This window comes from Fusarium flagelliforme (assembly GCF_020744385.1).
Source record: "Fusarium flagelliforme strain FIESC 12 MPI-CAGE-AA-0113 chromosome Unknown B0J16scaffold_5, whole genome shotgun sequence".
Classification (NCBI taxonomy): domain Eukaryota; kingdom Fungi; phylum Ascomycota; class Sordariomycetes; order Hypocreales; family Nectriaceae; genus Fusarium; species Fusarium flagelliforme.
Genome location: NW_025763507.1, coordinates 3,235,899 through 3,261,187, shown reverse-complemented (window position 1 = coordinate 3,261,187; position 25,289 = coordinate 3,235,899). Strand labels below are relative to the sequence as shown.

Sequence of the window (25,289 nt, the reverse complement as noted above, 5' to 3'; positions counted from 1 at the left end):
CGGTTTAAAGCCCCATCAGCGAGAGTTAATGGCCTCATCAATCTCAGTAACTGCCGCAAAGAGATCATTGTCATGGTACTTCCTCCCCACGACCTGCAAATTAATCGGCGCCCCTTCAAAGTCCCCTTTAGCCCATAACTTCCTCACATGTTCCTCGTCCTTACTTAATGGTACACTGCCAGTCGGATAATCTTCGCTTCCCTTCGCACCAGCCTTGATCGGCGTAGGAATAACAATACCAGGATAATCTACATAGTTCCAAAACGCAGTGTAATTCCAGTAAAACGCTGTCTCATGTGAACATGCTGGCCCAACGAAAACAGGACATATTACAAAGTCGACATTCTGGGACTCCCAGTGCTCTGCAAACCGACATCTGAAGTCATCGCGGGCTAAGCGAAGGTTGAGAATACCAGCTGCGTCCAAGCCCGGACCCTCGCCGTCTTTGAGAATCCACTGCGTCAAATCATGCATTGGCTCTTGCTTAGCTTCTAGACTTTCTCGCACTGCTTTGCCACCATCGGGCCAGTATGCGCGACGAATACCCTCCATTGCCTCCTTCGCTCCGTAGGGCTGGAAAGGTTTGACGTCGAATCCTTTAGAGCGAAGTTCACTGACTGACCACTCGAGCGCTCTCGTGACTGGAGGCTGTGGTGTGATGACACCATCGTTCATCATAATGCCAAATTTTAGAGGCTTCTTCTCGGCCAACTTGCCCGTCCAAGGAATAGGAATAAGACGCGGATCCTTGAGCCAAGGTTGGGACCCTGAGATGACGGACATCATCAGGTCAACATCGCGCAGTGAATTGCTCATAGGTCCAGCTGAGCAAAGGACATTCAGCTCTGCCGCAAAACCAGTAGGAAGAAAGCCCTTTTGGGGAAACATGTATGAAGTGGTCTTGTAGCCGTAGATACCGCAGAAGCCAGCTGGACCACGGACGCTCCCACCGATATCTGTTCCCACACCCAAGACCGAACCGCGAAGAGCTATAAGTGCAGCCTCACCTCCAGTGGAGCCTCCCGACGAAAGATTGATGTTATGCGGGTTCAACGTGCGGCCCCAAGGCGATGTGGTCTCGAGATGCATGATAGCTTGAGGCTGGTTCGTCTTGCAGTAGAAAATGGCTCCAGCTTTTCGAAGAATGTCCGTCATCTGACAATCCTCCTTGTCAAAAACCCGTGTATTCAAGAATCCAACATTGGACCACTGGTCCTTTATCGGCATATGTTCTTTAATACTGATCGGGACGCCGTGTAAAGGACCAACTGTTTTGCCCGTTTCTTCAAAATAGTTGTCATATAGCTGAGCCGTCAAAACAGCCTTCTCCATGAACCACTGCGTCAAACAACATGTGAGCTGATGTGCAATGATTGCTCTTTTGGCGAATGCTGTGACGACGGCTACGGATGTGAATTTCTTTGATGCGATGGCTGCTGCAAGTGCAGTCGCGTCGTAGTTCTCGGTGATGTCGAGCTCTTGTTCAGTGAGGATGCCACATGATCGCGGAACATCGGTTACGTTCTTTGGAGGATTGTCGATGAGATCCTTCGGAAGACGTAGCTCTTGCGGGACTGTGCTGGCGAACTCTTCCAAGATGGATGTTCGGAGGTTCTCATAGTCTTGTGACCCCGACTTGAGGGGGACCGTCTGTATAACAGGAATCATTTTCGAAGTCATGATGATATCAGATCTTGCATGTACCTTTTGCGACAAGGAGGGTCACTCTGTTATCTTAAGCTAGCGACGGAAACCCTCAAAACTTTATAGCACTTATTCAAGTCAAGCCAAGCCCTTGATCATGATAAGAAGAGGGGAAACAGACCAAAATCTTGTTCTTCGCCAGACGGATGACGATTCTGGGCGCCTGTCATAGTTATCACCAGCCAATGATTGTTTGTCCTGCGTAGAGCTAATCGAATCGATTCTAGCGCTACAATTCGTGCTAGTCCTGTCTAGTACATGATTGAACGTCATAATTGCAACGATTGGTATGAAGAGATAGAGATATCAAGAATCTCTATCTCAATAGTTACCACACAGCTACAGGAATGGGTAGTTTTCTTTCCATGGCACCAGAAATATGCAATCTGGATAAGCTTGAGAGCAGAACGAATCAACATACTTGACCCTCATGAGAACCCCTGCAACGTCTGCTGCAGTCATACCTCAGCCCCCAACCAACAAACAGCACCATTCAACCATAAGCACGAAATAGTGCTTACAGGTATTTTCTAATGCAGTCAGATCATTCGGCGCTTCGACCTTTCAGTCGAGTCACCGTAACCTTAGGGGTATCATGGCCGAGACTACACGGGCCGAAGTATTATGTGAGAACAGACAGAAGGTGTACAAAATCCAACAAAGTCCCGCAGTGTTGTAACATTTTTGATACCCTTTCAATAGGCACTATCTTCCTTCGCGTAGTGTCAGGGAACGGCTAACAGATTGAATATGAATGCCGTCAGGAGCTTTCTTGGTCTTGCTACCAAGGACAAACCTATACAAGTCGAGGATAACGATATCTACCCGACAACTCTGTTTGACGACACCAAGTCAATGCGCGACATGATTCTGCACTGGACATTCCATTTTAACGATGTACTCGATGCCGAGAAGTTACGGAGTTCGCTAGCAAGATTGCTCGAGATCGGCGATTGGAGAAAGATTGGAGGTCGTTACAGAATCAACGTGAGTCAACCGTGTCTTGAGCCATCGAGGGAATGTCGGCTAACTATTGACTAAAGACCCAGAATAAGGCAGAATTCCACGTCCCGAGAGAATTTACCGCAGAAAAACCAGCTTTTCGATATTCCCATCGTGTCTTCGACATGGGTATCGATGATCATCCAACAGGGCGAAAGTTTCCCAAGACAGGCGAAAATCCAGCCTTTCACCCTGGAAGTCAAATGTTCAAGGATCTTGCGACAACGCCAGACGATCCGGTGAATGGATGGGATTTACTTGAGGGCGAAAAGCCGCAAATGTCGCTGAACATCGTGTCTTTCAATGATGCAACCTTGGTGTCTTTGGTATGCTCACACATGCTCATGGACGCTGGTGGTCTGCAAGCGATGTTACAAAATTGGTCGCTCGTGCTCGCGGGTCGTGAGGAAGAAGTTGTACCTGTTCTCGGTGTCCAGCGCGATGTCATATATGAAGTTGCCAAGGACCCTGTCGGATCTCAACAGGAAGAACTTGAGATTATTTCGAAGCGAATCGTTGGTTGGAAAATGTTCATCTTCGTCATGCGCTTTCTCTGGGAATTGCTTTGGTACGGGAAACCAACATATCGCACCATTTTCCTACCTAAAGCGACAATTGATCGACTAAGATGTGAAGCTCAAGAGGACATTGCCGAAGCACAAGGACCTGTTGGAGACGAGAAGCCATTTATCAGCGAGGGCGATGTCCTATCAGCATGGATAGCAAGAACGGTGGCCCTATCAGACTCACGTCACCTCCCGGTATCCATCCTCAACGCCGTTAATCTCCGGTTCCGCTTCGACTACCTCAAGAACGCAACGGGAGTCTACATCCAGAATCTAGCACTCTGTATCTTCGCCTTCATATCCCCATCCAAGATTCGCGGTCCTCTCGGTCCTATCGCGCTCGAAAATCGCAAATACTTAACCGAACAAACAACCCAGCCTCAAATACGGGCTTGTTTACGAATGTTCATCGCAGAAAGCAAAAATGGTATCGATGCTATGTTGTTCGGTGAACCGAACATGCTTTTAATCATCATCACAAACTGGACAAAGGCGTACCTGACTCAGGCAGCAGACTTTAGTGCCGCTGTGTTGAAAAAAGGTGAAAGTGGCGAGAAGAGGAGAAATGCGTTGGGCCAGATGACACAGGCGTCTGTTGCTCCGACTAAGGAGAGCTTTATGTCCAAGAACATGATGATTATCAAGGGGAAGGATCATGGTGGTAACTATTGGCTTGAGGGAGCGTTTCTTCCAAAGACTTGGGATAAGTTTGAAGAGGAGATAGCCAGGTTAAGCTCATAATGGTGACATGCCGACTGTCTCATTAGACACAAGTAATACAAGTTGCGAGCGAAGCTGATTTTGATTGAAATAAGAATTGCCTTTAGATAGGAATGCAATAATAAGAATCTTTTATCCTCGACCCTCGCGCCATTCCACCATTTTTCTAACCGCGCTTGAAGACCGTGAGACCCTGCGGGATTCCCTTCTTACCCTTCACATCCTTCACACCCAAAAACAGCCTCAACCTCGTCATAACATCATCAACGGCCGGCAACTTCTCCAAGTCCAAGCCCTTCTCATCCTCTCCATCAATCTGGAAAGGCCTCATCTTGATCTTATGCTCCTCAATTTCCTCCTCGGCAAGCTTTAACGGTAAGATAGCCGCAACCTGCGGCGTCGCAGTGTAACCTCCAATCATGTTCAACCAGCTTGGAATACTGGGATCCGGGAAGGACATGATGATGCAGCCGCCAGATTTAACCAGTGGGTCAGTCTCGTTGGCGTTGGGCTTGGGAATCCAGATTTCGGTTTTCATCTTGGAGAGGTCGGGTTTCTCTTGTTGAGTGAGAGATTTCCAGATTGTATAGCCCTGAGCATCTGTTTCTGTGGATTCCAACCCCAGCATGTAGTTGTTGTTGTACGTTACATGACCATCCGGATAAGCATCTGCGTCGATTTTGACCGGGGCGCAACCTGCAACTGGAGTTACGGTCACCAGTTGGCGCTTTTCTTCAATTCTGGTGTCTGGAGTGATATCGACGCGTTGAAGAGATGTAAGCTGTCTGCGAACCGTCGCTTCATCGCCATGGGCAATGCTGGCTGCCAGGGCTAATTGAACACCAATGAGAAAGGTGAGAGCGGCTGCACACCAGACATAAGGCTGGGCCTTGACAGAGGCCGTGACCCATTGCACGATGGGCTCAATGTATTTTTCCATTTTTCAGTTTTGAGATGGAATTGAAAGGAATGAGAGAAGGATCTGGACAACGAAGATTAATTAATTGTTATGCCAAGTAGTGGTGGTTGGTCCCACGTGCTGACTTCAGTGAGCTGATTGGCTACCCGCAGGGTGTCAGAAGAATTGATCGCCGAAGGCATAAGAGACGAAATAATCTGGTCACCTTATGCCAGCTTAGGCTAGCATTTAGGCTACTTTATTTCTGTAACCTAAGCCTTAGAGAACATTTCTTCTGTTACCCACCTAGGCTACCAAGCACCAAGAAAAAGCTACTTGAGCGAATACTAATTACACTTCAATTTTTACTTCAACCAAAAGGTCTCATGATCAAACACCGCGTCTGTTGGCGCAGAGTAAGTCGACAAAACAGTGGTAATCGAAAACCTTCCAGGGTATAACTATCGCCAATAACGCCGTATCCACCGAGTTGCCAAAACTTGGTTTATCGATTGGTCTGCCTCTGCCGCTCAGCAGCAATCAAGCCCGCCCAGCCCTCCTGTTCAGCAGAGGTAAAAGCTTCATGATACGCCTTCTCCATCGCCGTAACCCTCTCTTCAGTTTCATCCAGCAATTCCTGGATTTTGCGTCTGTAATCTTTTGCCTCAATGCAACTATCGTGAAGATAGCGCGCTCTCTCGATATGACCCAGAGCGGTGACACGTTTCTTCGCTTCCTTCATAGCTTGTGCTGCTTTTTCCTGTTGTTCTCGGACTTGCTCGACCGCTGCATCGTCGGGTCGGTCGTCTGGTTGTGCTTGGGCTCTTCCTTCCAACACGCCTAGTGCGCGGTCTGAGGCGGCTTTGTCTGCTTCCGCTTGCGCGAGGTCTTGCCTGGCGTTGTCGTCGAGAAGTTTCAAATCGTCTGTTTTTAGTTGAGCGACGAAATCCTTGTATTTTCTGAAAGCTGCGGATGGGTTGCCATTCATCTCGTCGAATGTGCGTTTACCACTGCGTGATGGTACTGCTTCCTCTGTAATCGCCGGCAGTGGGTTTGTGTCGGCAGATTCCTCTTGAGCAACAGTTTCGTTCTGTGTTGGGTCTTCGGAAGGTGGATCGTTGGGAGACAGGTCTTCGGCAGGCAGGTCATCGGGAGGTAAGTCGCCGCCACTGGATTCGTCATTGTCGCCCGGGCCCTCTGCCATGGGCATGAAGCCCTCGCCATCGCCGATAGTGCTGTTGGCAAAATCCTCGGCCTCCACGGCTGCTTCGATTCTCTTATTGATACGACTGAAGCTGACCTTGTGGTTTGCAAATGGATCGCTCCCCTCCCTACCACGAATCGAAACATTTGCGACTGGATGACTCCCTTCTTGATTGCGAATTGGAACATTGACGATCGGCTGGTTGCCGTCTTCGTTAGGAGTCGGGCCAGTAGCAGCTGGATCACTACCTTCCCTCTCAAGAAGCAGTTCTTGACTGGCTGCTCGGCCCATGTCGTGGTAAGGTATCCGTTCGTTGACAGCCGATTCTCCATTCGTGACTTGCAAACTTGGATGTATAGGGATAGACAGTGATCGTGGTGGCGCAGGAGGAGGAGGATTCCAACCAGCCACAGGCTCAATACTTCCGTCAACAATCCCATCAGCAATGCTTTTCGCATCCTTGCCCGTGAGCCGAGCCGGACCACAACGCTTCGATTTCTGGGCAGTTCGACGAGAAACATCCTCTCTCAAAGCGCCGCCCTCCCTCCAAAGAAGGTCCAGAGGAATGTTCTTCGCCTTAACCAGAGTCGTAATTCTGACCATTTCGGTGACCAGGTCTTTAGTCGGTCGGCCGGGATCTGAACTGCCCTTGTAGATGTTTGCCACGCGCACGTCTTGTGGAAGCCAGTGCGGTCCACCCCATTCCTGATCCAGCAAGGCGATATTTTCCTCATACCGGGAAGTCAAACTTTTGTGAGCTACAGGGACAACTCCACTGGGTATATGGCCCTGTCCCTGTTCGAGGGTGTTGGACGCTAATCGGTGGAGTTCGTGGCCGGGGCATTGTCTGATGATTTCTTGGAGGAGGAGGTTCCTATTGCTCGGTTCGAATTTTGCGAATTCATGTTGGAACAGTCGTCGAGCATGCTCTGCATTCGTGGCTCGGGAGATCAGGGACAAGAATGCTCGGATGGTCTGTGAGATAACGTTAGGCTAATTACGCGAGAATGAAGAAGATGAGGATGAACTCACTGTGTCGTAACGTTGGTGCAACACTGTCACGTTGACCCACCAGTCAATTGGCGACCACGATGGTGCTTGAGAAGGGGGCGCCGGCTGTTGTGGTAATGCTGATGCTGCCGCTTGGGCATGTTCTTCGCTTGGTGTTTCGTTCATGTCGCAAAACTGAACACTGACTTTCGGCCTGTTGTCGTCAGAGGATAAGTAGTAACGTAAAAAGAAGAAGTGAAAGTGAGTCTTTGTCACGAGCGAAGACAAGATAGGCTTTCAGGTGGGATCCTCTAAGGTTTAGGCTACCAAAATAAAGTAGTCTAACTACCGGTCTAACCTGGCAAATTATTTCCATCGCCCTTGTGCTTAATACTTCTGACAGACACCCTGACAGCTTTCTGTGCTTGTCACACCCGACATCGCGTCACGTCACGTCACGTCGCGACGAGGTGGGGCTGGAAAATTACAAACCATATTACGCCAACCGTTCCTCCTCACTACGAAAAGTAAACATACCTCTAGGGAAAAAGAAAAGAAAACCTAGAGAAAAAGTAAAAACATTAAACCCCAGGGTCTCTTCATTGGCATTTCCGGGCTGTTGGTGCTAAAATATGGGTTGGTCCCATCTTGTGCCAGTCATTGGATACAGTTTAGCCCTGAAAACCTTCAGACTCCACTGTGGTATTGTCCTGTAGCAGCTAACGTACTGTACCTACGGGATGTCATGAGGGGCGATGCGCATCTGTTCCATGGGTAGCGACTGACCCATGCACAGCGGAAGACCATGTTAAAATGGGCAGGATCGATCGAGGTTATGATGTACCGATCTAAAGAAATAGTCGGGGATAAAGATTCCTGGAGGGTCTCGGCGTGTCATGGTGATCGTGACGAGGACCTGTCCAAAACATCAAGAATGCTTTTTCAACGGTCTTGACCACCACCCACCCATTCATTCATTCATTCATTCATTGATTAAAGAATAGCTAAGCCTCTTTTGGTGGAGATGCAAAAAGAAAGGTTTGCGGTTTGTGTGGATCGAACACACGACCTTCAGATATCGAATGATTGAAGTTTGACTTCAGTCTGACGCTCTCCCAACTGAGCTAAACCCGCTGACTAATTATGGTTCAACCGTCTCTTACTACAGTTCTTGTACTCTGTCTTTCTGGTGTCCTGTTTCCATCTTGATAACAGTCACGGTGTTGGAGAAGATCTGCCTTCCTTTTGCTACATCTTTGGCGATCGCAACACTAATGTTGAGCTTTTTATTGCCCAACTTAATGTTCACTTTACATTTGACTCACGATAAACCTTTGTCTTGAAACCTTACCATCATGAAGAATTTTGTTGGTTTGAACTGTACGACTTGATGACTGACCTTCAACAACCTTAAATAGATACCATCATGAAGTACCCAGTCAGTATCAGTAGGGTAAAAAGGGTTGTTTTGTTGAGTGTATCTTTGAAGAATTTGTATTTTGAAAATAAGATTAGTAAAACGTCCATCACATTCTCAATCAATATGAAGCGCTTGGTCCGCTTAAGTCATTGTATATTGACTATCTATGTAGAAAAAGGATAGGCACATAGCTATCCAGACATAGGACTAGTCGCCTAAAGGTTCACTGCACATCAAGTTCCTTTCCTCCAAAGAAAAAGGTAGCTACCTCGACTACTCGCTACTAGAGGTGGTAGTGGAGGACTAGACATTAAACCCCTTTGCTCGAAGGTCCTCGGTCAACTTGACCGCCGCGGCCTCCTTGATCTTCCGGATCGTGGCGCACTTCGCGCATTCCTCGCCTGTGCGGGTAAGCCTCCGCTTTCTGTAGCCACTGTCGCAAACCTTTCCCTTGACCAGGGCCGTGGAGCATTTTTCGTATTCGGGCGGTGCCTTGTTCTCCTCGTTACAGTCAGGGCAGGTAACGCGGACGTCGTTGAGGTAACACATGTTGGTGAGTTAGAATCGTTCAGTGTTGAAGGGGATAAGTTGTGTTTCTTGCTCTGAGGTTCAGTCTTGTTTAGTTGAGAGGAGGAGGTGCGAAGGTAACCCATTTTTATATACAGGTTGGCACTGTCATTCACACGCATCGCTATGGCAGTGTCACTTTATTCGCTGTTCGTAGGTATTGCGATTGAATGAATGTCTATGCCACTGACAGAAAGTCCGTCAGCTGTTCGTCTGTATTGACAGTGAATGTTCTATGCAAGGCAGTGTATTCGCTGTTCATATGTATCGTGATTAAATGTTCTATCCTGTATGACGAGTATCCAAAAGGAATCTAGTCTATCAATCTTATTCAGGGTCATCTCTATCTTCTTCACCTCCAATAACACTCAAACGCAACTGCGGTTGTGACTTGATAGCCTCCAAAACATCTTTTGGTATCTCCGTCTCTTCCACAAGAACAATTAACTCCTTCAGCTTTCTGCAGGTGATATGCAGACTCGATATCGCGTTGGCTAATAAATCTGTGACTTCTTCATCTGTACCCAAGGGATTGAAAAACTCTAACGTTTCTAATTCGGGCGGTAGGCCGACGGAGTGCATCCGTGGCTTCTTTGTTGATTTTCCAAAAAGTTGGTAGTCCCAGTTTAGTCGTAGTGTCTTGAGACAAGCGTATTCCCGAAGTGCCAGAGCCCTACTGCTGGCGAGCATTGGGAAGTCAATCGTGATGGTCTCTAAAGAATGGCACTGCTCTTGGAGTGCCAGTATATAGTCGCGTATGCTGGCTGAACTCTCTTCGAGCTCGGGCTCGGGTTCTTCTCTTTGCGTGAGAACAAACTCTTTTAAGGCTTCAGGAAACACCAAAACGTCCGATAGGGTATCGTCGTTAATATCGCATTCTATCAGGTGCAGCGTCTTCAAAGCTGTATTGTGCGGCTGCTCGAGCATCTCAAATCCTCGGTCGTCCAGCTTTGCCCTCTTGATAACGAGCGTCTCGAGGGTAGGGTGCGTAAATATGTGGATGTTCTCGTGTAGATCCCAGTATTGATCGTCCTCATCCTGGTAGAACAGGGTACATGACTGCAAGCAAGCGAGATCGAACGGACCGTTGAACAGATTGCCTATACTGGGTAGAAGCGCGACCGGGACAGCGATGTCGAGCGTCCTCAGATTCGACATTGTGGCTATTGTCTGAGAAACACCGTTCATGGTCCCGGGTTCTTGCGTACTCGAGATGAGGCGTGTCAGCTCTGATGCTGGATACGCTAGCTTCACTTCCTCAATTGCTGAACCGCGACGTGGTCGACGAGTGAGTGATTGACTGAAGATGAGATGCAGCTCTGGCTTGAGCCATTGCACTGTGTTGTATAGGACAGCATCGGCTAGGGCATGGTAGCGCTTGTTAAGACGCGACACGCTGCAGAGGTCATGCTTGGGCAGTGTCTCGAGGATGGAGACGATGAGAAGATCGGGACAGCGAGCGAGTGCGTCGGTCGGGGCGCCGTGATGATGAGGAGGGTGTATCGCGACCATGATGGCGATGCGATATAGTATAGTACAGTGTATTCTGAGCTTTCCAAGTGAAGGGATATTGATATCGGCTGAGGGAGGGTCTCCGTCTCTGTCGCTGGGCTGACAGGTGGTGTGTGCGCGAGCTTGTGGTGTGTTTATGGGGGGGAAAGTGACTAGCGCCCCACTGACGTAACGGAATGAGTGGTTTTTATGGGTACCGTATGGGGTAAGCGTGTTTATGTAATCATTCAACACTGAGCTGAAAGCTTGGGTTGTTCTCGAGTAAAGGTCCATCTTTGTTACCAAAGGGAATGAATATTTGTATCTGGGATGTGATTAAAGAAAACAGAGAAGTATTTATAGGGGCGCAAGGTAACAAGGCTGGGAGTTGGGTTGATTGGTGCCCCGGTAAGTATAACGTTTGGCAGAACTCAAATCTGCCCTGTACCAAGTCAACTAGGTACTTGATCACTGCAGTCATTGTCATCACATGACGGAACGAATTGTTCATTGAATTATGTTTATTTTTTAAAAATAACCTGCTGACTTATCTATTGAAGACTAATGAATACTACTAGAAATCCATCATGTATTTTAATTACTGCTCCTGAACCTTCTCAGTGGAACCAGAAGTGGGAAACTGATCAACCTTGGTCTTGGCGAACTTGCGCGCAGGAACATTGTGCTCGAAAAGAAGGTCGAGCTCACCATAAGTTCTGTCCTTGGGCTCAGGAAGGCGGAAGAAAGCCCAGATGAAGATGAGAAGACACCAACCGGCCCAGAAAAGACCAGTCTTGGCACCCCAGTTCCAAGAGTTTCGGCCAAGCATGCGGGGCATGAGAGTGTTGGTGACGAGACCAGCGATGTTGCTGAAGTTGCGGGCAAGAACAATGGTCTTGGCCTTGAGACGGGTGGATGAGATCTCGGCGACAATGGTGTAGGCGATGGGTCCAATGGTCATGTCGTAGACAAAGGTGTAGACAATGAGCAAGCTACCAATGGCCCAGCCGGTGCTCTGGGTCTTCTTGACGCAGCCAAGGGCTCCGACGGCAATGAGGATACAGAAGAGGGATGCCATGCCGCAGATGTAGATATCGCGACGACCGAAGCGAGACATCAAGAACCAGGAGAGGACAACACCAACAGCGCCAACACAGTACTGGATGACGTTGAAGTCAAGAGACTGCTCGGGTGAAAGACCGGCCTCGAGGTAGAACTGGACGGCGTATCCCATGAGAGCGCTGCCGCAAAGGGCTTGGGCAGTGTAAGTGATGGAAGCAACCTCAGTTCGTCGAAGATCGCTGCGCATGAAGCAGTGCCAGTAGTTGGTTCCAGCAGAGTTCTCCTTCTCCATCTGGTTGGTGGCCTTCAGAAGCTCAACCTGGGCATCGGCATCAAAGGGAACGTCGCACTGAGTAACAAGCGCAAGGATAGATCGCTTAGCGTCTTCGTAACGCTCCTGGCGAACAAGCCACCAAGGAGACTCGGGAGCGAACAGAGTACCGAGCATGATGAATGGAGGCCAAACCCACTGAAGAGCAAAGGGGATTCTGTAAGACCAGTCACCTCCCATGGTGCTGAAACCTCGAAGAACACCAGCACCGATGAGTTGACCGATGACCCAGCAAAGGTTGACGTAGGCAGTGAGGTAAGGACGGAGGACAACGGGTGCGACGTCGGAAGCGTAGGCGAGGGTGAGGGTCTGGAAGATACCCCATGGTAGACCGAGGAGGATGTTTCCGGCGAGGAGAACCTGAAGGTTGGGAGCAAAGAAGGGGAAGAAGATAAGGCCGATCATGAGCATCTGAGATGCCATCATGGTCTTCTTGTAACCGAAGTGGTCAGAGACCCAACCGTTGATGTAAAGACCGATGATTTGACCACACATGCCACCGACTTGGATATATGTTTGCCAATCTGCTGAGATGATTGGGTTTCCTTCCGAATCGACTTCGTTACCGAACTTTTGCTTAAACCTGTACATGATTAGCTTTGATGTTGTTGGAGAACAGGGTATACTCACGCTTCATAACCGTAAAAGCTGCCAAGAAGACTCAAATCATAACCCTCCATAATAATCGCTGTCGAGAACAGGAGGGAAAAGGCAATAGCCTTGGGGTACAGGCGGAAACTGTCCCTCAGAGTAAGAGTGTGCTCGCGATCGTTGGCCTCGCGCGCAGCGGGCTTCTCGACCTCGTCGAAGCCCATCTTGTAGTCAGGGTCGATGTGCTCAACCTGAGCCATGTTGTCCTTTGGTGAAGGGGACATTGTGCAAAGGGGTAGTTGAGACAAATGGGTGTTCTCAAGGAGCCCAGGAAAGGAGGTTGGGGAAGAAGAGGATGGGATTGAGGATGAGATTGAGAAGAAAGCTGGGGAATCTGGGGATTCTTATGCTTAACCCCAGATTGAGAAGTCTCTCCACGTTCTGAAGGTTCGAAGCTGGGGGCGCCAGGGGCAAATGCCAAGAGGAGTCTAGTCAAACAGCCATCAGAGGTGTCGTCGGTCCGACGAGAGGGACATGACATCGAAAGACTTATGGCTCAGCTCATCTCCGCCAAGAAGCGAGTCTTGTGATGGCTTCAAAAGGTGTGAAAACAGAATATCGGACCGACAACATCGTCATTTTCTAGTCAGACGATGAAGTTCACGATGAATGTTCTGATGGAAAACGCTGTGGATTCATCTTGTCGGTCCGAGATGTCGGTCCGACGAAGAGTTCATTTGGAAGCTCCCCAGATTTTCAAATTCTCCCCAGACGCATTGATCACTGCGCCGGGACGAGCTAGTCCTAAAAGAACACCATCACGAGCAAAAACTGCTGATCCTCTCCATGTCGAGTTAGTATCATCGTTGTTCGTTTCGGACAAGGCCGGAGAAGATGCAACGCTGTTGGATCATCTCGATTTAAGAGTGCAGAAGCTGAATTAACAATGAACCTATCATTTAAGCTTGACAAGTTGTACACACACGACTCTTTGAGTTGGTGTGCAGAAGATGCGATAGGAAGACTGGAAGGATTAAGCTTAACATATAGCATTCGTCATCACTGGTTCTGGAAACTTTGTGGTTGAATGGGACGAGATGTGGCTGACATGACGTTGAACCACCTGCGGGGGAAGCCGTTGAAGCTGAATTTGTATGACTTCACAATTAATCTGCCATAGATTTGAGAGGTTCTACTTGATGAACCCAGATCTAGACGCGCCCTGTCCATGCAATTGTCACATCAATAGTGTATAATATGGAGCAGTAGTGGAATGTCTGACAGAAGCCTTGCATTTCCCCACCATGGTTCTCTCGCTAACAAGCAGGGTCCAGTAATGATTCCACTTGGGTTGTCACTTATGCTTTTCTAGGAAATACTGTGCGCAACACCGGAACGATATGACCGTGGTATGTTGACCATTGAGCCGCATCTATCCCTTTCACGCCCGCCACGCGATGGGCACTTTGTCTTGACATGGACGCCAGAACTTCAGATCGAAGACGTGAGAGCACCCGGTCATACAGTTCACCCCCTTGTTTGTTGACGCATAGTCGGTCAAGAATTTGGGCAAAGAGAACAATATCTTGAATTTATCGTGACCAAGTCAAATGATTACTCGCTAACCTCAACCACCAGCTTAGCACAGCTCACACCTTCAGCCATCCTATCCAACGCCTCATTGATGCGCTCCAACCCTCTTCCAACAACCTTTGGCTCAGGGCTTGGCCTGACAGACCGTTTCGCGAGGTTCTTGCCTAACCAGGTACCCATCCAGTAGCGAAACTGTTCCAACCTCTCCTCCTCCACCATCGACGGCATCACAAACATGACGTCTACTCCTTCAATATCCTTCATACTCTCTGGCAGACGCGGTGCCGAGACTATCTTTCCCTGCTGTTCTCCATTTTTGAGGAAGGCTTTGAGGACAGCTTGACATGAGGGAAGGTCTCCCATCGCGAGGAAGCAGTGTCGAATGGTCAAGCCGTCGTCTTTGGCAGCGGAGATCATGGCATTAACCACACCAGGATCTTTGTAGTCAAATACGCGATCGGCGCCAAGTGAGCGGATATACTCGTGGTTTGCTGAGCTGGCTGTGGCATAGACAGCTGAAAAGGGAGAGTTGGGATCCTGACACATCATACGTGCTGACTGCACGCCCATTGTGCCAACACTCGAAGATGCACCCCAGATAAGAAGAACCTCATTCTTATCGACTGCTTTGTCTGATGATACATCGAATTCTCCCGTCCTTAGGATACCCATCTTATCCCATGCACTGAGCGGTACCTGGACAGAGACAGGTAGTGTTGCAGCATGATTCCACGACATACTTTCGTCCGGAAGAACCACAGCATGTTGCCAAGGAACAAGACACTTCTCCTGAAAGACGCCATAGTCCGGGGCACAAGATCTCCAAGCAGAAGCAGAGTAGGCAACAACACGAGTACCTGGCTGGAAGCAAGCATCGGTTGGGACGTTGTCGCCGACTTCGAGAACGACGCCTGCCATATCGAAGCCGATCACGGTGGGGTAAGCGGGAATAAAAAGTCCTGTACTGCGCATGATGGCATCGGCTGGATTAAAAGCCACAGATTTGACAGCGAGGAGTAGTTCATTTGGTCCTGGTTTTGGTGTAGGACGAGATTGAATCTCAAAGGGTTGTCCTTTGGCTGTTTGGACGGCAGCGAGATGGGCTGTCATTGTAGTATGGGTAAGAATGTACGTAAAGAAGACTCTTTTTCGGATATGTATGGGATGAAGAAGATCAATTAGATCAGATACTTGATCCTTTTTATATCTGACATCTTTGCCCACAGCGGACTTTCTCAATATTAAGTCCATCGGTCGCAGATTCACCTTAGCCAATCAGCGCTGACTGTTTCCGTGAAATGGTTAGCGTCAAGATCATTTTGGCAAGACGAGGTTAGCGTATCGAACAAAGTGGAACTGAAGGAATATCGCACATCTCCACTGCTGCAGCTTACATCTCTTCATTCTCTCAACAATAAAGGACACAGTAATTCACGCAGCAACAATCATGCACGCGGAATCGAACAAGGAAGCTCGGACGGCTAAACCGGCGCGGAGGTCGAGACATGGGTGCCGGAATTGTAAGCTGCGAAAAATCAAGGTCGTGGAACCCCTTTCCTATAGCGAACCAGCGAAAGACTGACTTGTTTGTAGTGTGACGAGAGTAAGCCTCGCTGCAAGATGTGTACTTCTTTCGGAGTGTTATGCAATTTCGGATTCAACATTCCAGACTTGCAGCCTGTTACTTCGGATACAGGCAGGTCTTTGGTCAGAAGCAAACCAGCACTTCGATCTTCTATAACAAACGCCATCTGGACATCTGATGAGTTCTCAAGATACCAACTGAGCGCCAAGTGCCAGGACTTTGTCACGCGGTATTACGGGCGAAGTCTTTTAACACCCGATGATCCGAATATGTTGAAAGTGAACGAGAGTCTGTTCAAATTGGCCTTTACTGTAAGTGACCCTATACCAGTCATCAGTTGGCTTTCGCTGATGGCTGACACCTACAGTATCCGTGTTTGATGCACGCATCTCTAGCAGTAGCACTTACATATGATCGCTACCTAAACACAACAACAGGCTCTCGACGCACTCTAGAGGAGTGCTACCATTGGTCCCAAAGCACAGCCCTCTTCAACGAGAAGCTTCGACGGCCCGTCAAAACGAGAGACAAAGACCCTATCTGGGGTACAGCGGCTGCGTTGGCTGTCCTGACGTTCTCTTCGCCCGACGCGTACAGGCCTGAAGATTCATGGCCCATGAAGCCTTCTCGTGACGATGACCTGGAGTGGGTGTCCATGATCAACGGCAAGATGTCACTATGGCAGCTGGTCGAGCCAACGCGAGTTGATAGTCTATTCCATGTTATGGGAATGACGTTTGATCAAATGCTGTCACCGTTGCCCGAATTTGGGACGCATGGTATACCAGAGCCAATCGCCGAGATCTGTCTTCTACACGATCTTTCTACAGCGGATGACAACCCTTACTTCTATGCTGCGCACGCTGTATCACATGTGCTCAACCTACCTGATAGCGAGATTACGACAGGGCATACGCAGCTATTCACGCATAGACTTGACGGTGCCTTCAAGGCGCTACTACTCGAACGAGATCCCGTGGCTCTATTGCTGCTGTATCTATGGTATCGCAAGGCGGGGCGGAGCATCTGGTGGATTGAACTGAGGGCTAGGGTGGAGTGTCCGGCTATCAGGATGTATGTGCAGCTTTATCACGGGGACGATTTGGCGGTAAATGCGCTGCTTTGGAATGAGGATATGGTTATGACATAGATGTGGTCTGGGGAAGGTCGCGGACCCGAAGGACGGAATGTCGACAACACGATATGGGCGGCACTACGTTCGGCAACAGGATCACGATGCGAACACGATACACAAGAGCTCAATCTACCACAGTCGTGCAGTGGAACAGTATCACGAGCGACAGCACAGCTAGCATGGTCTCGAAGAGGAGCGCACACATGTACCTGGTGATGCGACAAGTCCACAGAATGCAGAGGTACCGCTGTAGTTGATCCCAATACAAGGCCAACGCTCGAAGGCCGATGGACAACGAGTAGGGAAAACGCTGGGCGACAGGCGATGGGCTTGAACACAAACAAGCCCATTGTCCGCGCGACAGCAGTGTCGCATCACAACAGGCGGGAGACAACACCAGAGAGCGGAGGCTAGACACGATTACTTCTCTGGCAGGACGTCAACCATGGGAAGGCGTTAACGCGGCCCCTGTAGACAGCATCTCAGCAGCGATGGTCCTTCACCTCGGACTACGACAGCGTACCACTGTCCGGCGTTGCAATCGTCACCAATTATATGTACTTCGTCCGTACTCGATCGCCGTCGCGATCCGTATGGCGGCGGCGTCGTGTAGAGCGCCGGGTGCTGTTTGGCTGCGAGCCTTGTTGGCTACGCGCTGTCAACGTCGAAACGAATCGCCGGGAACGCCACTGCTGCAGTATGGGGCGCGTGGCTTTTGCGTGGAAAGGTTATCGAGAGCCGGTCGGCGATGGCGACGCCTCGACGGGGAAGGGCTTGTGTCTTGAGTTCAGTTGCGAGTGGGGGCACATCGTTTGATCGTTGAGATTTGAGGACGAGGTAGATGCGACAGTGCTCGTGATGGTGCGGGTGTCCAGGTGTTTTTCAACTTGCTCACGTTGGAAGCTGAGCAAGAGCCCACTGCTGACGGCGTGGAATAACAGTGCGCATCCCTTGTACAGTACGTGGGCGAATCGCAGCAGGGCAGGGTCTGCCGTAATCACTGTCTCGGCGCGTCTCCAGTTCTTCCATCAGTCGGGATAAGCAGCGTGTTTCGAGCAGTCGCGCAGCCGTCGTTGACTGAGTTCGAGGGGTCTTGACTAGAACATTTGAGAGGATATGCATATGTTCGAGATTGATTATGCGTACCAGGAATAATCGTTGTACAACGTACGTCATGGCGTGACAACGACGCTTAATCGCCAAACTCACGACACGAAAAGGTTCGCGTCACGTGTTGGTCTTCCAGCTACCCTACATATCATCAAATAGTCATAGGTGCTCCAAAAACACAGCGACAAGACAGCAGAGTCTTCGTCTTTACGTGTCTAAAATAACTTCTATTTTTTCTTCTACATAGACAGTCCTGCCATCCTCCAATCCTGAGCCGTGACACGTTGTATAGAGAGGCGACAATGTCAAAGTCAAAAGTAGTTGGGCGTCAACACCGGATCTGTTCACGCCAAACATTCAAGAATACAAATTCTTCCGCCACAAACTATTTTCTAAGAATGCTCTAGAGCACAAAAACACTCATATTGATGGTTTCCAAACATGACCATCGACTACTTTACGCTTATCATCCTTTCAATCCAACATGTTGGCTCTTTCGCGACTGTGCCACAGGCCTCGTCCCATCATTGGGGCGGCTGGGCAACACTCCACATTATATGCGGACGCCGTTGGGAAATCCTGCAATTTCACCGAATCTCACAGTTTCATTACTGGTCATGGAGATGCAGATCTCGTAAATCCGGGGTAATCTTGCATCAATCAGATGCGTTTGGCTGCAGATTGAACGAGTAGAGGATCAACTTTGCCGCATTATCCGCCGTTGTCACATTTGAAGGAGACGAGACCTTACGGGCGTTGGCCATTCTGTCACATTACATTAGACCGTTACCGAGGAATGCAGTGGTTCTGGTGCATTTGGTGTCCGTTAGCAGGGACATCAGCCGGTGGACTGTGACTGCCTTCAGTGTCTACATATCTGAAGACCGAGCTACTCGCCCGGCAATGATTACATATCGAACGCGCTTGCTGGTGTGAGTCAAGATATATCGACTCGAGGCTGATGCTGCTCTAGGGTTGCGACAGCACTGCTGGACGTCAAACTGTTACCTGGTATCGTGCAGTGCAACCTTGACACTCTCACGGGCCATACCGAGAAGCACCAGTGACAGTCAAGGTCATGGTACCCCGGCTGGACTTACTCCTTAAGATTTCTATACTAGTATCGTGCATTTGATCTTGCCTATCAGTGTCCCCTAATGCTCAAGGGACCACATGGCAATGTAGCTTTGACGCCAGCCGAGCAACCGAACGATGCAAGCAGTACTCGTATCGTTGGAGTCCCAGCAACACCCTCGGGCTTCAAAACCCCGAGACACGACGATATGGCTAGTGTCTAGGTGCGCCGCAGCTTGGCATTCAGGTGAAGGGTGACAGTCATCCACGAACTAGACTCGCAGTTTAGGTGTATCTTAAGTTCCCGAAACCGCGGGTTCCCATGTGATGGCTCCCAGTCTCTCGGGTTCATTAAGAACAAAAGGATGATAATCTTTCGCCTACAACTCTACAAGGATCATCGTGACACGGTCTGTTCCCCGGAATGCGGGGTGCCAGCGTAACCCCAAAAAGGGGGGAATTCACCGAAAGCGATGAAAATCCTTGCTTGACGCGTACCGGACATGCAGTGATTGACACTCTGGCACCTGGAACGGTTACTTGGCTGATACAATTTGACGGTGATGGCTTGAGAGGATTGGGGGCTTGGAACCCCAAACGTGGCTTGGGCTGTGATTTGTTGAATTGCGAGTAGAACGGTTGGAGATGAGTTCAACGCGTGAAGATTGACCGAGATACCGAAGTAGAATTACTGACACTTTGAACAATGTCACAACATCCTCTGAGCTGAAAACAACGAACCCTTAGCTTAATGTAGAGATGGAATCATGCGATTGTATTTATTCAGCTCTGTCAAACACTTACGAGAAATCGGCGCCAGGTCCGATCCAGGCCGATATTCCAGTCCGGCAATTACCGGTCATCAATGCCGTAGTGTGCTTCGCCGATGGGTGACGGAGTTATGAAATGAGGAGAAAAAAAGACACTACCGGCCTGTCATCGCATAAGCCAAGCTAAACTAGTCACCACACTTGCCCTGTGCTTGGACTGTGTGTTGAATTAAGCTTGACGCTGGAGAATAGCGGGTGGGCAACTTTGGGGTCGACCCATTGTGGGGAAGAGGATCAATGGGGGCTCAATCCAGTACCGTTAATCTTCAACAGTACCGCTCGATAACCTTATGTTCAATCCACTCTCTGTATTCTTGGCCAGAGTCATATATCGCCTTCATCAGTATCATTCTCATTAATGCTTCAGGTCATGCCAAGTTAATAGTCTTGTATCATGGCAACCAAGGACGTCTAGGATGCTGGTTCATGTGACGGTTTCGGAGAGAAGAGCGAGTCTAGGCTTGGTCTGGTCTGTCGGCCAAGAGAGTCAGGTAGTGAATTGTTGACCAATCGTTTTGACTCATGCTTAGCCGAGGTCATACCAGAGAGTCACTCACTTACTCGACCAGTTGGAGATACTCTGTATACAGATGCACTGGTGACAGAGGAATAAAGTTAATCCTGGATCCAAGAATAATGCAGAAGAACATTCCTTCTCTCCAAATGCCATATTGTGCAGATGTTGTTCATCTTGGGCAGCCATGGCCATCTCGTACCCCAGAATTGAAGCCGCGGAGTTGTTGTGGAACCCCCATCGTCCGTTTCTGGGGGTGGAGCCCCCATAAATTTAGCATTTAGCTCAATCACACGTTAAACTTACTGTCATGACTCGGGCTTGTCTTTCCCGAAACCCAGTCGTTTAGGCTTAAACTGGTTTGGTCGGGTCAATGCTAGTCGAACCATCCAGGGAATCCAATTCGTCCTTGACCATGCGGGGGATGATTCGCGGACCCCGTGGGGAAGTACCACCGAGAATCCTGGTCAAGTCACTCTGATCTTGGCAACGATGCTCTCTTGACGGACGGGGACGGACGAGGTCCACTAGGTTGGGTGCGGAGAAGAAGAAGTTGCTTATATTTATCCTATATCCTCCCCCCTTCCATTCCCTCTTTCTTTCCCCAGATCTGCATTGAGCATTCTCTTTAATCCTATTTCCCTTTTCCCTTCTTCTTCTCATCCCTTCCTGACTCACATCCACAATGGCGCCCCATCAGGATCCCGCCCACGTGGAAGACGGCGGAAAACTCCCCGTGCACCACACCGAGTACTCGGGAAACAACTCTCAGGTCGAGCTCATCGAAGCCGCCGTCACAGCCAGTGATGCCGAGGCTCTCATCCCCAAGAAGGAGCTGTTCAACCGATACTGGCCCGCTGTGACATTCAGTATGCTTCTGAGTGTTGCCCTGGTCATGGAGGGAATGGATGTCGGTCTCATCAACAACTTCTTCGCTCATCCTGCCTACCTCAAGCGTTTCGGATGGCCCGATGCTAATGGCGAACAACATATTTCTACCAAGTGGCAGGGTGCCATCGGTGCTGGAAACAACTGTGGTTCTATCCTCGGTCTTCTTCTCAACGGTTTCCTCCAGCAGCGGTTTGGTTCTCGACGTGTTTACATGGTATGTTTTGACTCTTTAATTGATACGATGAAGCTAATGTGTTTAGTTCGCCATGTCTCTTATGGCCTGCACCATCTTCGTCCTCTTCTTCGCCACCAGCGTCGAAATGCTCCTCGTCGGTAATCTCCTCTGCGGTATCCCTTGGGGTATCTTCCAGACCCTCACCACCGCCTACGCCGCCGAAATCTGCCCCGCCGCCCTCCGAGGTTACCTCACTGCCTGGGTCTCCATGTGCTGGGGAGCGGGAAGTTTCCTCGCCACCGGTGTCCTCCGTGGCTCTCTCGACCTCAAGGGCGACGCTGGCTGGCGTGTTCCCTACGGTCTGCAGTGGATGTGGATCCCTCCTCTGATTATTGTCGCTTTCTTCGCTCCCGAGTCTCCCTGGTACCTCGTTCGCCGCGGCAAGTTCGAGGAGGCTGAGCACAGTCTTCGTCGTCTTGCACGCAAGGGCCACTACACCGATGAGACCATGGCCCAGACTCTTGCTCTCATGAAGCACACCAACGAGATGGAGAAGGTTGAGGCTGCAGATGCTAGCTTCATGGATTGTTTCCGTGGTACCAACCTTCGACGAACTGGTATTGTCTGTATGGCCTGGATTATCCAGATTCTCAACGGTCAATCCATCACCAGTTTTGCTGCTATCCTGCTCAAGTCTGTTGGAATGAGCGCTACGAATGCTTTCAACTACAACATGGGTATCCAGTCCGTCAACATCTTCGCCACTGCTATTGCCATTTCTCTTATGGGTAGAATTGGCCGCCGTACATTCTACTTCTATGGTTCTTCCGGTATCGGTCTCTGCATGTTGATCATCGGTATTCTCGGCTTCGTCTCCGATGGCGACAGCGTAGCCATCACCACCGCTGCCTTCCTCGTCGTCGTCCAGTGCATCTTCAAGGTCTCTCTCGGCCCTACCACCTACGTCGTTGTCGCCGAGACAGCCTCCAGCCGTGTCCGCGCCCACACCATTGTCATCGGTCGTGCTATCTACGTCTGTGGTCAGATCATCGTCCAGCAGCTCAACCCCCGTATGCTCAACAACAGCTCCGACGCCTGGAACTGGGGAGCCAAGACCGGAATGTTCTACTTCGGTCTGTGCTTCATCTGGGCTGTCTGGATCTTCTTCTTCCTTCCTGAGACCAAGAACCGTAGCTTTGCCGATCTTGACTACCTCTTCCAGAAGAAGACCAACGCCCGCAAGTTCGAGACTACTCCCATTGACTGTAAGTTATTCCACATATTCTGTGCAAGATCATTGCTAACTCTGAAATAGTGTTCGAGGTTGTCCCCCCTCGCAGCGACGATAAGCTTCAGGGTGTTGAGATCACTCCCGTTAACACTAACACGGCGGGAGCTGATATTGAGTCGGGCAAGAAGCTCTAAAGGGCTTGATAGATGTTTAAAGTTAGCGTAATTGTCACTCTGTAATGAATGATATGATCAGTACGATGTATCATACAATATGTCTTCATTCTTCCTTTCTCTTGTGTCTGCCTCGTGATGAACTCTTACAGCAACAATGATGACTGAATCCCACCGTGAACATGCGCCATCTTAAAAGCAGATAAACCCCTTATCGCAGAGTGATCTCTTGATAATGAAACTCCGGCATTTGGAGGACCTCTCCACTCATAAGTCCGTATACCGAGCCACAACCCACCACCTCAAAGGTTCCAAGATGTAATGAGTTTGGCCTCAAGACAAGTGGTAATCGGCATCCTCTTAAAATCCAAACCAAATCCCCCGCGCGGACCTCTTTCGGCAACATTCCAAACATTCCCCTGCTCGTCCTACACAAGCGTAAACCTCTAGTGTGGAGTACTCTAGCGAAAAGTTTCGTATAGTCATCCTCCTTATCTTCGAAAGTAACACCTATCTTATTAATCATTTCTGGACCTCTATCCGGGTAGGCTTGAGCGATTGAGAGAAGAGACAAGCCTATCTGAAGATGTGTGCTGAAAGTTTCGTCGTCGTCGTGTGCGTTATAATCACATACTGCTTTTACAGCTGCGTCTTGGATACTCTCACCAGTCAACGGGTACCTGATTGCCTGGGGTTCGGAAGTAAAGAAGGACATAGCGTTCTCAAACCGGATAGCCATGGCCTCAATTCTAAAAGGTTCCGTCGGTTCATCACTTGATATCTCCGTAATCTCATCGATGAAGTAGCCTTGAGTGATCATCTCATCGGGCTGACTGTCACTGAATCTGGCAGACCACGTACCTAGACCACCCCCTGCTCTATGCCTAGAGTTCAACAGAGGGCCGAACTGCCAGAGGTGACTCAGCGGATCGGGAAGGGAGATATCTCTAAGCCACGACGGATAGCCCGAAGTTTGACCTGCCATCCCGGCGAGAAGAATAAGTTCTCCCCCGGAGGCAAGTTGCAATGCGCGTTTCCAAAACTGAATAGTGATGCCTCTCATAGGCGCCGTGTAATCAGCATGTAGTTCTTCCCCGCCTTCCACAAGACCAAGTATACCGTAATATCGATCTTGAGGAATGGTGCACTGTTTGTAGCATCCAGCCATGATGCACATAGTAAGTTGAGCTTCATTTAAGTCCGTTCCTCCCATAAGAATATCGACGACCTGTTTGAATTCACGACCATGAGCCGTGTTTGGATCGATCGTTCGACAGGCACGGATGAAACAGATTGAGGTCAACGATGTGACCATACTAACGTTCTCTGCTTTTACAAACTCAATACCGTCCCAGGGTATCCCAACGCCTTGGTATTGCACGGTACCGGCCCATAGTTGGCGCCAAGGGATGTGTTGGCGACCGAATACCATGCTTACATCGCGGCCGAGGACAAATTCCTGCATAATCCATAGACGATGAAACCATTTTAGTTGTACAAGTTCGAGGAAGGCTTTGGACCAGTCTTCCATCATGTCCTCTTCGATCGCGTCTGCTTCTTCTTGGGTAGGTAGGGTGACCCCCATGATTTCAGCGCTGCTCTCCTTTGATAGAGCTACTATGGCACTGGCTAGTATGACGCCACGGCGGATATTGCGTCTCCAGTATCGATCCATGGCGTCAAGCAAAGGTTCGAACTTTTCATCCTGACAAATGTCGCAAAGGACACGGACGGCAGAACTGTAGATCAGTCCCATAAGAGGAACTTGGATCCCCTTCTCATCCGCGTCGGCCTGGTTGATGCATACCCCGTCAACCCAATAAGTTCGAGGACGTGAATGATCACGCAGACGGCGCAAGATTGAAGCAAGAGACGCTGTGATACGAATGAAACCATCTGGTGTCACAAGAGTATCGGTGAAGGTCCCTTGACCCCAGACGTAAGAGATGGCTTCGAAACAGACATGTTTGGCAGGATCAATAGTTTCGGAAGAATACGGCTTTTGACGAGGAGGCAAGTCGTCCAAGTCTACCACCAGCAGCTCCCCTCGTAGCTGATGCGATTCTTGACTCGCTGGATGTAGGACCAGGACACGGATCTGTTTCTTTGTGACAGGTGTATAAACGTATGGCTTTACCTCCTGCCCATGGCTTGTGGCCGGCAAGGTGGTCATGATGATCTACACTGTACGTTAGACTGAGATGAGAGGGATTTAATCTTTGTTAGGGCGGAGAGAGCTTAGTGTATGTGGTGGTGGTCCACTGGCCCGTCAGCCGCATAAATATTGAAGCCATGCCCCGCACGTGCATGAATAAACAAAGCCAATCACGGAAGCCCTTCTACTTTCGGATTTTGTGAAGTAGGACAGGGAGTACAAATATAAGAACAAAGGAACAGACACTTTCGCAGAGCCAATCACTCGCGCTATCAGT

General features: G+C 49.5%; 10 protein-coding genes and 1 non-coding gene across 11 annotated transcripts; 3 read left to right on the top strand and 8 right to left on the bottom strand.

Moving 5' to 3' along the window:
* Nucleotides 1–15: 15 nt before the first annotated feature.
* B0J16DRAFT_307652 (amidase signature domain-containing protein) lies at nt 16–1,680 on the bottom strand (the record flags this gene model as incomplete). Its single annotated transcript, XM_046124839.1, has 1 exon — nt 16–1,680. One exon carries the CDS (start codon nt 1,678–1,680, stop codon nt 16–18), a length of 1,665 nt encoding a protein of 554 aa, XP_045981804.1.
* Nucleotides 1,681–2,411: 731 nt separating this feature from the next.
* Nucleotides 2,412–4,013, top strand: B0J16DRAFT_401669 (uncharacterized protein; the record flags this gene model as incomplete). Its single annotated transcript, XM_046132589.1, has 2 exons — nt 2,412–2,691; nt 2,748–4,013. Exons 1-2 carry the CDS (start codon nt 2,455–2,457, stop codon nt 4,011–4,013), a joined length of 1,503 nt encoding a protein of 500 aa, XP_045981803.1. The 5' UTR covers nt 2,412–2,454.
* A 47-nt stretch (nt 4,014–4,060) lies between these two features.
* On the bottom strand, nt 4,061–4,963 carry B0J16DRAFT_345729 (uncharacterized protein). The gene has a single exon (XM_046128316.1). It carries the CDS (start codon nt 4,930–4,932, stop codon nt 4,159–4,161), a length of 774 nt encoding a protein of 257 aa, XP_045981802.1. The 5' UTR covers nt 4,933–4,963; the 3' UTR covers nt 4,061–4,158.
* Nucleotides 4,964–5,212: 249 nt separating this feature from the next.
* B0J16DRAFT_345727 (uncharacterized protein) lies at nt 5,213–7,116 on the bottom strand. The gene has a single exon (XM_046128315.1). It carries the CDS (start codon nt 6,695–6,697, stop codon nt 5,396–5,398), a length of 1,302 nt encoding a protein of 433 aa, XP_045981801.1. The 5' UTR covers nt 6,698–7,116; the 3' UTR covers nt 5,213–5,395.
* A 1,009-nt stretch (nt 7,117–8,125) lies between these two features.
* B0J16DRAFT_t186 lies at nt 8,126–8,218 on the bottom strand. The gene has a single exon. It is a non-coding gene; the product is annotated as a tRNA-Phe (tRNA).
* A 1,029-nt stretch (nt 8,219–9,247) lies between these two features.
* B0J16DRAFT_345726 (uncharacterized protein) lies at nt 9,248–10,715 on the bottom strand. The gene has a single exon (XM_046128314.1). The coding sequence runs from the start codon at nt 10,581–10,583 to the stop codon at nt 9,399–9,401; it is 1,185 nt and encodes a 394-aa protein (XP_045981800.1). The 5' UTR covers nt 10,584–10,715; the 3' UTR covers nt 9,248–9,398.
* Nucleotides 10,716–11,100: 385 nt separating this feature from the next.
* B0J16DRAFT_363831 (general substrate transporter) lies at nt 11,101–12,977 on the bottom strand. The gene is made up of 2 exons (XM_046129895.1): nt 12,586–12,977; nt 11,101–12,538 (listed from the first exon to the last, which is right to left on the bottom strand). Exons 1-2 carry the CDS (start codon nt 12,828–12,830, stop codon nt 11,161–11,163), a joined length of 1,623 nt encoding a protein of 540 aa, XP_045981799.1. The 5' UTR covers nt 12,831–12,977; the 3' UTR covers nt 11,101–11,160.
* A 1,167-nt stretch (nt 12,978–14,144) lies between these two features.
* On the bottom strand, nt 14,145–15,351 carry B0J16DRAFT_345724 (chaperonin 10-like protein). Its single transcript, XM_046128313.1, has one exon. The coding sequence runs from the start codon at nt 15,247–15,249 to the stop codon at nt 14,161–14,163; it is 1,089 nt and encodes a 362-aa protein (XP_045981798.1). The 5' UTR covers nt 15,250–15,351; the 3' UTR covers nt 14,145–14,160.
* Nucleotides 15,336–16,874, top strand: B0J16DRAFT_416442 (uncharacterized protein; the record flags this gene model as incomplete). Its single annotated transcript, XM_046133588.1, has 3 exons — nt 15,336–15,679; nt 15,733–16,035; nt 16,092–16,874. Exons 1-3 carry the CDS (start codon nt 15,587–15,589, stop codon nt 16,872–16,874), a joined length of 1,179 nt encoding a protein of 392 aa, XP_045981797.1. The 5' UTR covers nt 15,336–15,586.
* A 4,139-nt stretch (nt 16,875–21,013) lies between these two features.
* B0J16DRAFT_363829 (uncharacterized protein) lies at nt 21,014–22,942 on the top strand. Its single transcript, XM_046129894.1, has 3 exons — nt 21,014–21,492; nt 21,539–22,718; nt 22,769–22,942. The coding sequence occupies exons 1-3, from the start codon at nt 21,073–21,075 to the stop codon at nt 22,876–22,878; spliced, it is 1,710 nt and encodes a 569-aa protein (XP_045981796.1). The 5' UTR covers nt 21,014–21,072; the 3' UTR covers nt 22,879–22,942.
* On the bottom strand, nt 22,928–25,079 carry B0J16DRAFT_345717 (heterokaryon incompatibility protein-domain-containing protein). The gene has a single exon (XM_046128312.1). The coding sequence runs from the start codon at nt 25,028–25,030 to the stop codon at nt 23,069–23,071; it is 1,962 nt and encodes a 653-aa protein (XP_045981795.1). The 5' UTR covers nt 25,031–25,079; the 3' UTR covers nt 22,928–23,068.
* Nucleotides 25,080–25,289: the final 210 nt, after the last annotated feature.